The sequence below is a fragment of the Astatotilapia calliptera genome, chromosome 23, assembly GCF_900246225.1.
Source record: "Astatotilapia calliptera chromosome 23, fAstCal1.2, whole genome shotgun sequence".
Classification (NCBI taxonomy): domain Eukaryota; kingdom Metazoa; phylum Chordata; class Actinopteri; order Cichliformes; family Cichlidae; genus Astatotilapia; species Astatotilapia calliptera.
In genome coordinates, this window is record NC_039323.1 from 33,021,329 (window position 1) to 33,035,495 (window position 14,167).

Here is a 14,167-nt window from a genome sequence, read left to right on the forward strand (position 1 = left end):
CACCCCCTCTGGACCCGCCCCTGTTAAGGATGATAAACTTTTCACTTGTCAAACGTCATAATTAAGAGAAAAACGCGTAAGTTTTCCTATTAATTATGGAAATGGAGTAACAGCCACTTTGTCTTTACTGTGTGCAGTGCTCATGCTTACTGTGGTGTTAACCCGCCCCTTTAAGTGCAGAAATCACACGTGTAATAAATATCATGGAGCCCGTTACGCTGCTTTATCTCGCTTACACACGTGGGGGCGTGGCTTTATCGCCCGCGTCATCTTATCAGGAAGAAAGGCTCCAGTTTACAGAAAGCTCTGAGGAAGCGTGGAGCCTGAACACCTACACGCGAGTAAACAGTGTGCCTGTAAGTATTCACAGACGATGTATTATGTCAGACAAGCTGTTATTTTACCAAAATGCTCGTCTTCGTTTTGCCTGCGTTGGCTTGTGTAACTTTCTTCGGAGACAAAGTTTCCCCGAGTTGACTCAAGGGCATCAAGCAAAGTAGCTTTCTATCCTCTTTTCCGTTTTCATGCCAGAGTCTGTGCGGATTTCAGTCTGTTTAAGTTCTTATCGTTCTCCGAACCACTTTTAGCAAAAGATACACCATTAATCGAGACAGCCTCTGAAGTATTGGCTTTTTAAAATAAATTCGGCATGTATCACTGTGATCATTAGGTGATTATTAAAGTGCTTCAAAGTGTGTTTTCATATTTTTCTCGAATCCTTCCGCGTGAGATAATCCCATCAAACGTGTTTCAGTAAAGTTGAAATAATTAAAGTGAAAGCTTCCTGGGTTAAATGTTTGTGATTGTTTTGTTTTTAATTAATTTTTTTTTAGTCAGCGTGTCCAGGAGTAGCAGCAAAATTCGCAGTTGCTATATTTGGGCTGCCATAACATCCATTTACGCTATTATTGGACAGTAACTTTGCTTTGATAGTGCAGAGTTGTGGATCTAGGACATGCCAGCTGAGATTCACAGATAATGGGTATTAGACATCTGTGCTCTGCAAAGGTGCAGCTAGAAAGCTACCGTTAAATTCAACCTGTTGTAACTCTGTTATTAAGATTCGTGTTTGTTTTAGGTCTCATCTGCTGCTCTCTCTGCTGGTTTGTCAGTGCACTATGCCTGATGATATGGCGAGGCCTTTAATCCGAGAAAGAGCTGGGGGCTCCAGACACCTTGAAGCCTCCATGATGACGCCCAGCACCCTGTTGATTGGCATCCTGGGCACCGGCGACTTCTCCCGCTCTCTGGCCAGAAGGCTGGTGGCCTCCGGCTATCAGGTTGTGGTGGGCAGCCGAACCCCCGCGCGCTTCACGGCTCTGTTCCCCGAAGAGGCGGAGGTGACATATGCAGCGACACTGACACTCACGTTCACACTCACAGTGTAATTGGTGTTTTTGTTTCCGTCCCTCTGGTGGTAATTATACATTCCTTTGACTTTTCCCCCAGCAGTGATAATGGATGTTGTTGCTTTACCTCATAAACATAGCTACTAGATAATCTCAGTTGATTGAGAGAAGAAGATGAGAGGCAGTATGGGAGGAGCATACAGCAGTCAATCCATCAGCCTGCGCCACAATACATTTGCACCACAAGATGACTTCTTGTCAGCCCCTGATTAAGTTCCCATCTGCAGCTTGAATCATTTTTTAAGGTGTCTTCACCACAGGCATACAAATATGGATGAGGAACAGAGAGTGCTATTGTTATGTTTTTCACATGCTTACAATGGCTTCTATCAAATGCGTTCAAGTAATCCCTCTCAGCCAACAGCTTCAATTTAAGTCTTCTCTCAAGGCTCATTTTAACACAGTTGTCTTTACTCTTATGGGGTGTGAGCAGAAAGCCCCACTCAGCTGCTGTTAAAACCCCTCTGTTAGTGAAGGGCAGCCAATCAGAAAAAGGTTGGCTTAAATTGAGATGAAAGGCTGCACCAAGGTCCAATATCCCCTTATCATTTGTTTCGCTAATTTAGTGTTAGTGCCTCCTAGAATTCATGCTCAGTAATCAACCTGTCTTTTATAGGATCTGGAAGTTAGAGTTGGGCTATGTTGTAAACTTTATTGTTGCTCTGCCAAAAAATTGCTGACTAAAATCCATAAGATTGCTCGAGTTATGGTCTCATGTCAATGTTAGGTCTCACACACTATTTGACTAGATCCACTTCCACTACTGTCACCAGTGTGGAGCCTTTTACTAGTGTGTTTTCAGCTCAGTATAGGCACCTCGAAGCCACAGGGGGGGAAAAAAAAAAAATCTAAGGGTCAATTCTTCTTTGGAGTCAAGCCATGTGATGAAAATGTGTAACAGCTGAATAACCTTTAACGTTGCCTTAAAAGCTCATGTATGAATATAGGGTCAGAAATAGCACTTGGGAATTTAAGTAAGACGTGTATGTAATTATATACTCCTTTGCCACATGGAGTGTTTAATACATGGTCAAAGCACACTTAAAAACCACACACATACATTCATCCTAGTAATGCTACACCCCCCCCCCCCCCCCCCTCTTTAAGGACTTTCAAGGCTCTTCTTTGGATGTTGGCTACCTTTTCATCTGCTCACTGTCAAGGTGATCCCACACTGCTTCAATGATGTTGAGGTCTGGGGAGACACTCCATGATTGTCATAGACGTTATTGTTGCACTGCCAAAAACAGCACTGACTAAAATTACAGTAGATCCATTTAGCCATGGTCTCATGTCTCACCCAAACCGTGACACGAGACCATGACTGTTGTGTTCAATTGTATGTTCCTCTTTTCAAGCATTGTTTAGCACTGTGTTTGGGATCATTGCTGTCAAATGAAGTTGTTGCCATTCAGATGCTTTTTAAACTTCTTTAAATTCATAATGTCATCGATTTTGTCAAACCAGTGTCCAAAGAAAGGGTTTGATAGACATTCAGAAAATCTGGAGAACTCTTGCTTAAGACTGCTTTTAATAACTACAAGAAGGTCTGGTGAAGAGTTTTAAACAGAACTGTAATAGCATATATTATTACTGCCTGTTTATTCATTTGCAAGCTGCAAGAAAGGACTTCCTGGCTTATTTGAGTTTGAAATTCAAATAATCCCAATAAAGCTTTTTGGAGGTTTTTTTTTGGTTTTCTTTCATGGCGGTTTTCAGTAAACATAGTTTGTGGTTAATGGGAACTGTGCAAAGCATTCGACTGAGACTGACAGCGGTGAGCTACAGGGTTTTAATTCAAACATACAATTTATCTGTCGCGTTCAGAGGTATGTTTTTAGAGCCAAATATGTATTAGGGTCAAGGAGATGCTTGGTGTAAATACTGTAGGCAGAGGTCTATGCTATGCTACGTTTTACTAATATTTGACCAGGCTGTATTTAACAATACTAGGAAATCAACTAATGAAACAAGCTAAATATAAGGGAAAGTTTTGATATCGAGCGTGAACGTTTCTGTCTTTGTCCGTCAGGTGACCTCGCAGATGGAGGCTGCAAACCAAGCAGACTTGCTCTTTGTTGCCGTGTACCCTGAGCACCACTCTACATTGGTCCACCTGAAGCCAGCACTAGCTGGAAAGACTCTCGTGGATGTCAGCAACGGTTTGCAAATCAAGCAAGAAGGGCCTTCCAATGCCCAACAGCTGGCTGATCTATTTCCTGAGAGTTATGTGGTCAAGGGGTTTAATACCATATCAGCCTGGACGCTACAGGCAGGACCACGGGATGGGAGCCGACAGGTAGGGGACGTCATCACCACTCTAAGACTATTCGCATTCATGGAGGTCTGGTGGTATATGCGGTTTCAAATGAAATCGGTTTCTAGCCTCTAAACATGTTTGTCTTTATGTCGTCTTTTTCTCCAGGTTTTCCTCTGCAGTGACGATCAAAATGCCAAGAGCTCTGTGATGCAGCTTTGCCGCAGGATGGGCTTCATCCCTGTTGACATGGGCCTCCTCTCCTCTTCACTAGAGATCGAAAACCTCCCGCTGTATCTGTTTCCATCTTGGCGCACCCCCATCATCTGCGCTCTGGCCCTCTTTGTCTTCTTCTACCTGTATAACTCCGTCCGTGATGTCTTGCATCCCTATGTGACTGCGAAGAAGAACAATTTATACAAGTTGCCCATTGAGATTGTGAATATCACTTTCCCATGTGTCGCCTTGGTGATGTTATCACTGGTCTACCTGCCCGGTTTGATTGCCGCCTTCCTCCAGCTGTGGTGGGGCACCAAGTACAACCGCTTTCCTAACTGGCTGGACCATTGGTTGATCCAGAGGAAGCAGTTTGGACTGTGCAGCTTCCTGTGTGCAGTTCTACATGCGATTTATAGCCTGTGTCTTCCCATGAGGAAGTCCGCCCGCTTCCAGCTGATCAACAAGGCCTATGAACAGGTTAGATGAAGAAGAAGAAGAGAGGTGTCGGTTCAGACGTTCCATGAGTCTAACAAACAGGACAGAATAAATATAATATACACATATATACAGAATAAATATACATAGTCTGTAATTAAATTTTCCAACAAACGGATGTATTCTGGTAAACTTATATTTAATCTGTTAAAATACATAGCAGTGGGTGTGCGGTTTGTGGAAGCAACAATGTTCCCCCATCACATTTGAATACAATGACCAGGAAAGACGTCTCCCTTTGTGCTAGTCTCTAGCCAAATATGCCCAAGGCAGAGGAGAAGGGAACTCATAGGCATTTTGTGCTGAAGAGGGGACATTTAAATTTGTGTCTGCATCTTACATCAGGCCTACGCTTTATTGTTGGACGAGGAGTCCTCTTCACCAAAGAAATGAAAATGCAAAAGAAGTGACACCATCTGCATCTTAATAAGATGTAATCTTCCTCGTAACCTTAAGCTTCATCTCCTGAGCTAAAGTCAGGGCTCTAACACACGAAACATTCATAAACCTCCTTATTTATTTATAATAACAGATAGTCATTGATTACTCGGTTATTATCTGCCCAGGTAGGCTGGTTGCTCTGTTTGTGGCAAGTTACAAAGCGCCCCCTAATGGACAAACTATGCAACATCAGCAATCAGAACATGGTTGAAGGGTGTTTGTACCGTCTTTTTAAGTGCTTTTCTTCAACACTTCTTTAGCACTTGAGAGTTAAAGGATCTGAAAAGGCAGTTGTCAGTTTCACATTTTTGTCATGCTCTTGAATATGTTGCTGTTACCCTTGCATTGACTGCATGTCTATCAATGTTGCTTGTTACGCAGGTGAATGCTGGCCACCCAGATTCGTGGGTTGGGGAGGAAGTTTGGAGGATGGAGCTGTACCTGTCCGTGGGCATCATGGCTCTCGGGCTGCTCTCTCTGCTGGCTGTCACCTCGCTGCCCTCAGTGGCCAACACTGTCAACTGGAGGGAGTTCACCTTCGTTCAGGTACGCACCCACACATACAGTGGGGCAAAAAAGTATTTAGTCAGCCACCGATTGTGCAAGTTCCCCCACTTAAAATGATGACAGAGGTCAGTAATTTGCACCAGAGGTACACTTCAACTGTGAGAGACAGAATGTGAAAAAAAAATCCATGAATTCACATGGTAGGATTTGTAAAGAATTTATTCGTAAATCAGGGTGGAAAATAAGTATTTGGTCACCTCAAACAAGGAAAATCTCTGGCTCTCACTGACCTGTAACGTCTTCTGTAGGAAGCTTTTCTGTCCCCCACTCGTTACCTGTATGAATGGCACCTGTTTGAACTCATCATCTGTATAAAAGACACCTGTCCACAGCCTCAAACAGTCAGACTCCAAACTCCGCCATGGCCAAGACCAAAGAGCTTTCGAAGGACACCAGGAAAAGTATTGTAGACCTGCACCAGACTGGGAAGAGTGAATCTACAATAGGCAAGCAGCTTGGTGTGAAAAAATCAACTGTGGGAGCAATCATCAGAAAATGGAAGACATACAAGACCACTGATAATCTCCCTCGATCTGGGGCTCCACGCAAGATCTCATCCCGTGGGGTCAAAATGATCATGAGAACGGTGAGCAAAGCTCCCAGAACCACACGGGGGGACCTGGTGAATGACCTGCAGAGAGCTGGGACCAAAGTAACAAAGGTCACCATCAGTAACACACTACAACGGCAGGGAATCAAATCCCGCAGTGCCAGACGTGTTCCGCTGCTGAAGCCAGTGCATGTCCAGGCCCGTCTGAAGTTTGCCAGAGAGCACATGGATGATACAGCAGAGGATTGGGAGAATGTCATGTGGTCAGATGAAACCAAAGTAGAACTTTTTGGTATAAACTCAACTCGTCATGTTTGGAGGAAGACGAATACTGAGTTGCATCCCAAGAACACCATACCTACTGTGACGCATGGGGGTGGAAACATCATGCTATGGGGCTGTTTTTCTGCCAAGGGGACAGGACGACTGATCCGTGTTAAGGACAGAATGAATGGGGCCATGTATCGTGAGATTTTGAGCCAAAACCTCCTTCCATCAGTGAGAACTTTGAAGATGAAACGAGGCTGGGTCTTCCAACATGACAATGATCCAAAACACACCGCCCGGGCAACAAAGGAGTGGCTCCGTAAGAAGCATTTGAAAGTCCTGGAGTGGCCTAACCAGTCTCCAGACCTCAACCCCATAGAAAATCTGTGGCGGGAGTTGAAAGTCCGTGTTGCTCGGCGACAGCCCCAAAACATCACTGCTCTCGAGAAGATCTGCATGGAGGAATGGGCCAAAATACCAGCTACTGTGTGTGCAAACCTGGTAAAGACCTATAGTAAACGTTTGACCTCTGTTATTGCCAACAAAGGTTATGTTACAAAGTATTGAGTTGTATTTTTGTTATTGACCAAATACTTATTTTCCACCCTGATTTACGAATAAATTCTTTACAAATCCTACCATGTGGATTCATGGATTTTTTTTTTTTTTCACATTCTGTCTCTCACAGTTGAAGTGTACCTCTGGTGCAAATTACTGACCTCTGTCATCATTTTAAGTGGGGGAACTTGCACAATCGGTGGCTGACTAAATACTTTTTTGCCCCACTGTACTTCAGCCAGATACTTCATGCTAGCATGTGCTGTCAAATGGTTTTGTTCTCCGTGCTTGTAGGATGATGGTCAAAGACGTTGGAGACAGGCAGGACGTTTGAGTCGCACGCATACGAACAGACAGGCGTCACTCTGATGTGCAGACAGATGCACGCTGTGTCTCTTACACCACATAGTGAATGTGTGGCAGTAAGACACATATACAAACACTGACTCTTAGTGTTTGCAGTCCCGCAGCTGCCCCAGATTTGCTGTTAAACTTGTGCTGTGACAAAGCCGTTAGGAGGGTTGTGACTCAGTTTGTACGCACACTTCCTCCTCTCCTTAACCCCCCCCCCCAATGGCCTCCAGTTTTCCAGGACGTGAAGTCTGTTTGTGCCACTTTTCCCATTTCATCTTCCTTTAATTCGGTGGCCTTTAGATTAGTCACATGTCAACAGTTTGTGCGATTAAAGCACTTCTAGACTTGTTGTCAACAGCATGGGTGCACAATTAGTTTGTTTTTGTTTTTTTTCTCTCTCTCTTTTTTTTTTTTTTTATAAATGCATAAACACTGTCAGAGCTAGCAACTGTCAAAGTATCCAGAACCCTGTTTTTGGGGTCTATTTTTAGTTTCTGCTTCAGTGTGGGCGCTCTTGGACAGTTAAGGAACCGTTGAGTGATCTAGGTGTTTAATTTATATAAATTATATAGTCAATTGTGGTGGCATTGAGTTGCTATATCAGTTCTCAGCTGGCTAATATTTTAGGTGCTTTAGATGTAAAGTACACTGAGTTCTCGGGTAGAGCAGAAAAATGCTATATGTAAACCAGTCCATTTATAAGTTGCTGCTGTTACCCAGGCATATGCAAATTGTTAAGCCCAATGTGTGACCCACCTGCCACTGGGACACTAACTTCAATATAAGAGCAGTAAATTTAGGTCATAGTAATGAGTCAGGCTAACCACCTCCTATTACCAGTTTAAATTCCCTTTTTTTAAATAAATAAATGTATGTAAATATGTAACCTGCCAAGGGATTGCAGATGCAAATTAGCTGTAAGATAACAGTGTTACAATGGATCATGGCAGCCTTTATGTTAATTTTGCACAAAAAAACAAACAAATAAACCTATGCGTAATGAATTTTGACTTTCAGTCCCGATCAAAAGTTTAAGAGCACTTGAAAAATGGCAAAAAATTATATTTTGCATGGTTGAATCTCAACAAGGTTCCAAGTAGAGCTTCACATGCAACTAGAAGAAATGGGAGTGAGACAAAACATATTTTTGAGCATGCAATTTATTGAAAACCTCTTTTGATCGGGACTGTTTGTTATTAATGTGGCTTGCCTGCAGTACCGTTACAGTCCACCAGGGCTGGCCACACTTTGGGAATCACTGTTTTAGGTGACACAAATGCAAATAAAATGTTCTGGGTTTAAAAATAATGTGTTTTTTATGGTTTAATTTTTAGTATGTGTGTTTGTGTGTTTAAGCACCGAATGAAGACCACCCTGACCTGCATGTTTCCATAAATTTGTCTTTGCTTTCAGCAGTGAGGATAAAATCAAGCAAACTTTGAAGTTTGCAGGACGTCACATGATATAAATAGAAAATTATTCATCTCTTGCCATTGCAACTCACTTGGTGTTTAATTCACCTCGAGCTGAGCTGACTACAGGAGCACTTGGAGAGCACTGTTTCTGTTGCTGAACCTGTGGAAGGATTCATAGCAGAAACCTGCAGCCGCCTTTGGCTGTTGGCTTTGGCTCTCTGACGACCCCCCACCCTCCCGTCTGCCCTTGCACGATGAGTTTTACGGTCAAAAACAGCCTCTAGTGTCAGCCTAACCCTTACTGCTACATGAGTCTTTGTTGCCGACCATCCCACCACTCTTTTTCTTTTACGTATTTGCTTTTGAATTGAATTAGATTTAAATTTCAGGGATATCCCTTGTAAAAAGTTTCAGCCTCAATAAATCTATTATGTTTTTTGCAACTAATTAGGTTCACTGGCAACAGGTCATCAACATGAGTGCGACTAAAAACAGCTTATTAGAAGTAAAGGTTGGTAGAGTGTCATTATTCTGCGAAGAAACTGCATCTACGAATTGTGAAACAAGAATAATTTAGAATAATATCCCTTAACATAAATTTATGAAGTCCTTGAATATCTCATCATCTACAGAGTCTCTGTATGTGAGGGACAAATCATTTATTAATGCCTGTGATCCTTTGGCCCTCGGGAGGCACTGCAATAAAACAGACACGTGTCTGTCATTGAAATGAATGCATGAGCTCAGAAACACTTTAAAGCTCTGTCAAACAAGGAGGAACTCGTATGTTTACATGATTCAGAAATGCTGCTGCTGTCTCAGGACCTAAGCTCTTTTATACAAAGCAGAACTACCCGGCTTTTTATCAGCACTCTGTTCAAAAGCCTGCATGACTGATAGTACGGCAGTGTTTCAGTGCCTATTTGATTGGCAGCTTGGACGTCTGTAAAGGCATCATGAATGCTGAAAGGTATATACTGTATATACCTTTAAAAGGTATACGCAAATGTTCAATTCAAGTTTATTTATATAGCACCAAATCACAACATTTGCTTCAAGGCGCTTTATATTAAGTAAGGTAAAGACCTGCAATAACAGAGAGAAAACACCAACAGTCAGACGACCACCATATAAGTAAGCAGTTGGCAACATTGGGGAGGAAAAATTCGCCTTTGACAGGAAGAAACTTCCAGTAGAACCAGTAGAGTTCGATTAGAAAGTGTGCTAACTAAAATGTAGCTCATTTTTAAATCTATGATGGAAACAGCGATTTTAATATTGCATTTTTTTAATTGTCAACACAAGGAAGCTAAAAAAATTCAATCAGTGTTGTAAGATTTTATTAAAGGTATTATCCCCTTTATTCTGTCTCCTGCAGTCCACACTCGGCTACTGCGCCTTATCCATGGCTACCCTCCACACCCTCATCTTCGGCTGGAACCGCACCTTCCTCTCGGCCCAGTACTACTTCTACATGCCTCCCACCTTCCTCCTGGTCCTCATTCTCCCCCTCGCAGTGCTGCTGGGCCGCGTGGCCCTCTTCCTGCCCTGCGTGGGCCACCGGCTCGGGCAGATCCGCCGCGGCTGGGAGAAGAGCCGGCACATCCGCTTCATCCTGCCAGATGACGACTGCCGCAACGGGCTGGAGAATGTCAGTAATGTGTGAGAAGCACCGTTTTCAGCAGCGTGCATAGAAAACCCAGACTCATGAATATAAAGCACATGGAGGATAAAAGATTTATACACTCTTTGAGCACTTTGGAGGATCATCTCTGGCCTTTTGAGGGGGTTCAGAGAGGATCCTCTTCAACAATTAGCTGGAAGACTCTTTGAGATTTTTAGAGCGGTGGTGCCACCTTTACTGCTCGATGCATTGGTAGTTAGACTACTTAGTTAACATTTAAAGTGTTTTATCGATCTCTTTTCTGTTAATCCAAAACTGAAGAGCAGTATTCATGCAATCAAAACAGCCTCTGTAACCTTACAGCTGATAGTCGAGCTTAAATGAGGTTTACTATGAGCATCAGAAGTGCGCTTGGCTTTCCTCACGCTGTCTGCATTCCTCTCTAGGAGCATTTGGTGCTGTACAGATCTGTTTCTATTTGAAGTCATTTGAAGGTTTTCTTTTCTAATTTCTCCTTTTCTTCCCTTGACAGTGATCAGCACTGTGTTAAAACTATTTGTTTTGGGAAAGGCATATCTCAAAGAAAAACTCCTTCCCAGAGTTGACACTATGTTTTGAATCCTCTCCTTTACAGAGAAACACTGCAACAGTAAAATATTAAACTATAATATTTAAACACTGAATATCATCATAATCACTATTTTTCACAATATTTGACACGAGTGCGTATGTTTGAATTAAGCCATTTTCTCAAACGGATCAGCCGCCTGCCTTGTCGTAACTTAGAGGTGCTAACTGCTCATTTTCCAGATCGATGCACATAGATGCAGCATCCAGGCCAGCGAGATGCACGTCTGCTGCTGCCATCTCGCTCAGGGGAATCTCACCACGGCCTCTGACTTATTCAGATGTAAAATGTCAGATGTTTCTGCTGCTTTTTTTTTTTCTCTCACTCTGATGAAGTAAACACCAACACAGGCAGTAATATTTCAGTTAAGAAGCTGTATTACAATATTTTACTGTCATTCACTGTTTTACTGTTTATCCAACTGGAACTGGATAAATCTAAATAAGAAATTATTTATTTAAGCTTACTTCATGTCAGGTGACAGTCCTGACACTAAACTAAGGTACAGCTAGCTTATATTGGGTAAGGTAAGAGGCCATAGTTTAAATGTAACCAAGCATCGTGTGACATTAATACTTGTTACACACCAAACTGATTGAAAATAGAACTCAGATTCATTTTAAGTGGATATATCTGCATGTAGAAAGAAATGCAATTTCAGGTGTATTGCTCTTTTAGGAAGCGTGGCACAAAATGAAGTCTTTCACATGTTCTAAATAATCTGTCATACGGAGAAGGCGGAGCGGAAATATAAAAACCGATTAAAAAGGAAGTTTTGACTCTTCAACCAACTTTTTCTTCATTAAAAAAAAACTCCCAAAACAACACCTTTGTACATCAGCCCTACGTGCACTCTCATTTTTCTGCTCTTGCCAGAGATTTTCATTTATATGCTGGATGTGTTAAGTCTGTGTCTGGCATCGTGACAACATGATGATTTCAAGTGTTAATTTATAAAACATGGAATAAAGTTTTCTATGACAGAGCGAGCTTTCACATCTCTGGTGTTTGTCGTCGTTTTTGGAGTTCTTCAGATTAGATTAACTTCTGGATTCAAATAAACCATCTTCATGTTTTAAATATTACACTTAATGCCACCAAATCTATACACACACACACACACACACACACACACACACACACACACACACACACACACACACACAGCCGAACATGTCATTTTGTGCTTGCTGCCATCTTGTGGTGACTTTTTCTATTGTCTTGCACGACTTGTCCTTTGGATTTTTTTCCCCCACTTCATGGCCTCCTCAGTCAACAGATCCCAGTCCAGTAGAGGATATTTGGGATGTAGTGGAAAGGGAGAGTCACATCATGAACAACCTGCTGACAGAGTAATGTTTTCAGCTCCTTGTTGAATCTGTGCCACAAAGAATCAAGCCAGTGCTGATGGCAACAGGGAGTCTAACCATGCAACAGCAAACTACCTAATAAAGTGGCCAGGTACTGAGTTTCTATGTGTGTTTATATGACAGGGACGGAAAGTGTGTTTACCTTACTCTGCCGTCATAACTAAAATATGCCTTTAAATCCACATTTCCTGCTGATGAAGCTGGACCACTACAACAGGGATGATCTGATATCCTCGTGTTGGTGTTGTTCCCAGACCATCATGAAAATGTTGTTCCAGGATCAACATTGCAAGTGACCAATCACATTGTTGTGACGTTATTCTTTTGCGTGCCAAGCCATTCGTGCATTTATGAAATTCCAATGTTGCAAGGACAATATCAATTCTGCTTACCGTTTATAAAAGGGTTATGGTTAGGGTTAGGGTCAGGGTCCGTTGATCGGTGGACAGAGGCGGTTTCACGCAGCTTAAGTAAAGTTTTTTGTTTTACGCCGGTTTTTCCCAAAGTCGCAAAAGTATGACGTCACAACATTCTGATTGGTCACTTGCAATGTTGATCCTGGAACAACATCTAGTATGATGATCTGGGAACAACACCAACACGAGGATATCAGATCGTGCGCTACAAGAGGTCTGTTCAGCAGGACTGACTGGAAGAAGTGCACATAGATTGATATCTGCGTGCTGCCCTCTTGTGGTGACTTTTTCTACTGTCACACAAAACCACTCCCTTGACATGTAACGATTAGATCTTTTGTAGGAACGTTTATAAGTATAATATATATAGGTTTGCTATAGTGGGTGTAAAATATCTCACAGATGTGGATAGATCGATCCAATTATAAGTATCAGTACAAGTATCGATACTGACACTGGTATTAGTATCTGATTGATATTTTGTTTCTATGCTTCAAGATCAGCATGTTGTCCACTGATATCTGTTAAAAAAATTGGTTATGGAAATTAAAAATACACGCCTCAAACACACACTATGAAATGACAATCAATACTTTGTTTTAATTGTCATGTCTACTTTAGTGCATCAGTGACAGATATGTTTACATTCCAGGTCACCAAGTTTCGAAACACATGATAAGCATAAAGGTGTGTTTTACCAACTAGTTATTGATGAAAGTAAAAATCACAGTGATCTAGTGGTCATTAAAATGTGCCTAGAATTAGCAAATTGATGACGATTAGTCTCATAAATCATGACTGTAAACTGCCTTTATAGGTTAAAAGTATCGGGATTGGTATCGGTACTGACAACAGTGACTGTATTTACTTGGTATCCAATCAATGTCAAACCCCCCTCTGCACCCCCTCCTAAGAAATCCCATAAACCCTCCCACTTCCTTTCTCTCAGCAAATCACAGCACAGCTGACACAACTGCAGCGAGTTGGACGAGCAGGCCTTTGAACAGGAGCAAAGGTGTGCCCCAGTTTCACCGCAGTCATGACTGTAAGTATGACCTCTTTAGTATTTAAAACTTTCCTGGAATCTTATCTAAAATATTAACATTGTTTCTAAGTGATTTCTCTGTAATGTTGACTTACGTATAAATCACAGGGACTGGAAAGAGGGGTTTTTTTGGTGGGGGGGCAGGAACCAGACCGTTTAGCTCGACAGGTTCTTGTAGTTGTAACGAGGTGTTAAGTTTAAACTCGTTCCTGGTTACTGAGAAGAGCATTCAGGTGATAGTGAAGATGGGCGAGTGGATATGATCTGAGGATATGCTGTGACTTGTCCTAACCAGGACGCCTTTGACAAAGCGGTAGAGGAGGTGAAGATTCTGAAGCAGAAACCAAACCAGCAAGAAATGGGCGATCTGTACGGCTTATATAAGCAAGCTACAGTCGGTGATATTAACACAGGTGAGTAGCGTGACTGTGGCGTGTGTGTGTTTGACATATGGAGCCACTAACTGCATGTGCGAAAGCGGAGATGGGTGGTACTGAGAAAAATCAGGTTTGACGAGTTCTGCGTGATTTGCTGAATAAGTTCCCGCAAGTT

General features: G+C 42.3%; 2 protein-coding genes across 3 annotated transcripts in view; both read left to right on the forward strand.

The window, feature by feature from the left end:
- The first annotated feature begins 267 nt into the window (after positions 1-267).
- Positions 268-11,780, forward strand: LOC113016508 (metalloreductase STEAP3). Of its 2 annotated transcripts, none has more exons than XM_026159385.1 (6): positions 268-356; positions 1,079-1,340; positions 3,442-3,708; positions 3,835-4,362; positions 5,203-5,367; positions 9,911-11,780. In XM_026159385.1, exons 2-6 carry the CDS (start codon positions 1,119-1,121, stop codon positions 10,196-10,198), a joined length of 1,470 nt encoding a protein of 489 aa, XP_026015170.1. In that variant the 5' UTR covers positions 268-356; positions 1,079-1,118; the 3' UTR covers positions 10,199-11,780. The 2 variants fall into 2 exon arrangements, with proteins under 2 accessions (XP_026015170.1, XP_026015171.1); XM_026159386.1 differs by having other exon boundaries at positions 1,113-1,340.
- A 1,721-nt stretch (positions 11,781-13,501) lies between these two features.
- Positions 13,502-14,167, forward strand: part of LOC113016509 (acyl-CoA-binding protein-like) — a 3,587-nt gene continuing 2,921 nt past the window's right edge. The window contains exons 1-2 of the mRNA XM_026159387.1: positions 13,502-13,615; positions 13,911-14,028. Of these exons, the coding sequence (XP_026015172.1) occupies positions 13,610-13,615; positions 13,911-14,028 (124 nt within the window). The 5' untranslated portion in view covers positions 13,502-13,609. The remainder of the gene's footprint in view (positions 13,616-13,910; positions 14,029-14,167) is intronic.

Bases quoted from the DNA above. Each gene is read 5' to 3' on its own strand.
- LOC113016508 (XM_026159385.1), top strand. From the start codon at position 1,119: ATGCCTGATGATATGGCGAGGCCTTTAATCCGAGAAAGAGCTGGGGGC. The intron at 4,363-5,202 runs GTTAGATGAAGA...CTTGTTACGCAG, and splicing joins TCAACAAGGCCTATGAACAG to GTGAATGCTGGCCACCCAGA. The intron at 5,368-9,910 runs GTACGCACCCAC...TGTCTCCTGCAG, and splicing joins GGGAGTTCACCTTCGTTCAG to TCCACACTCGGCTACTGCGC.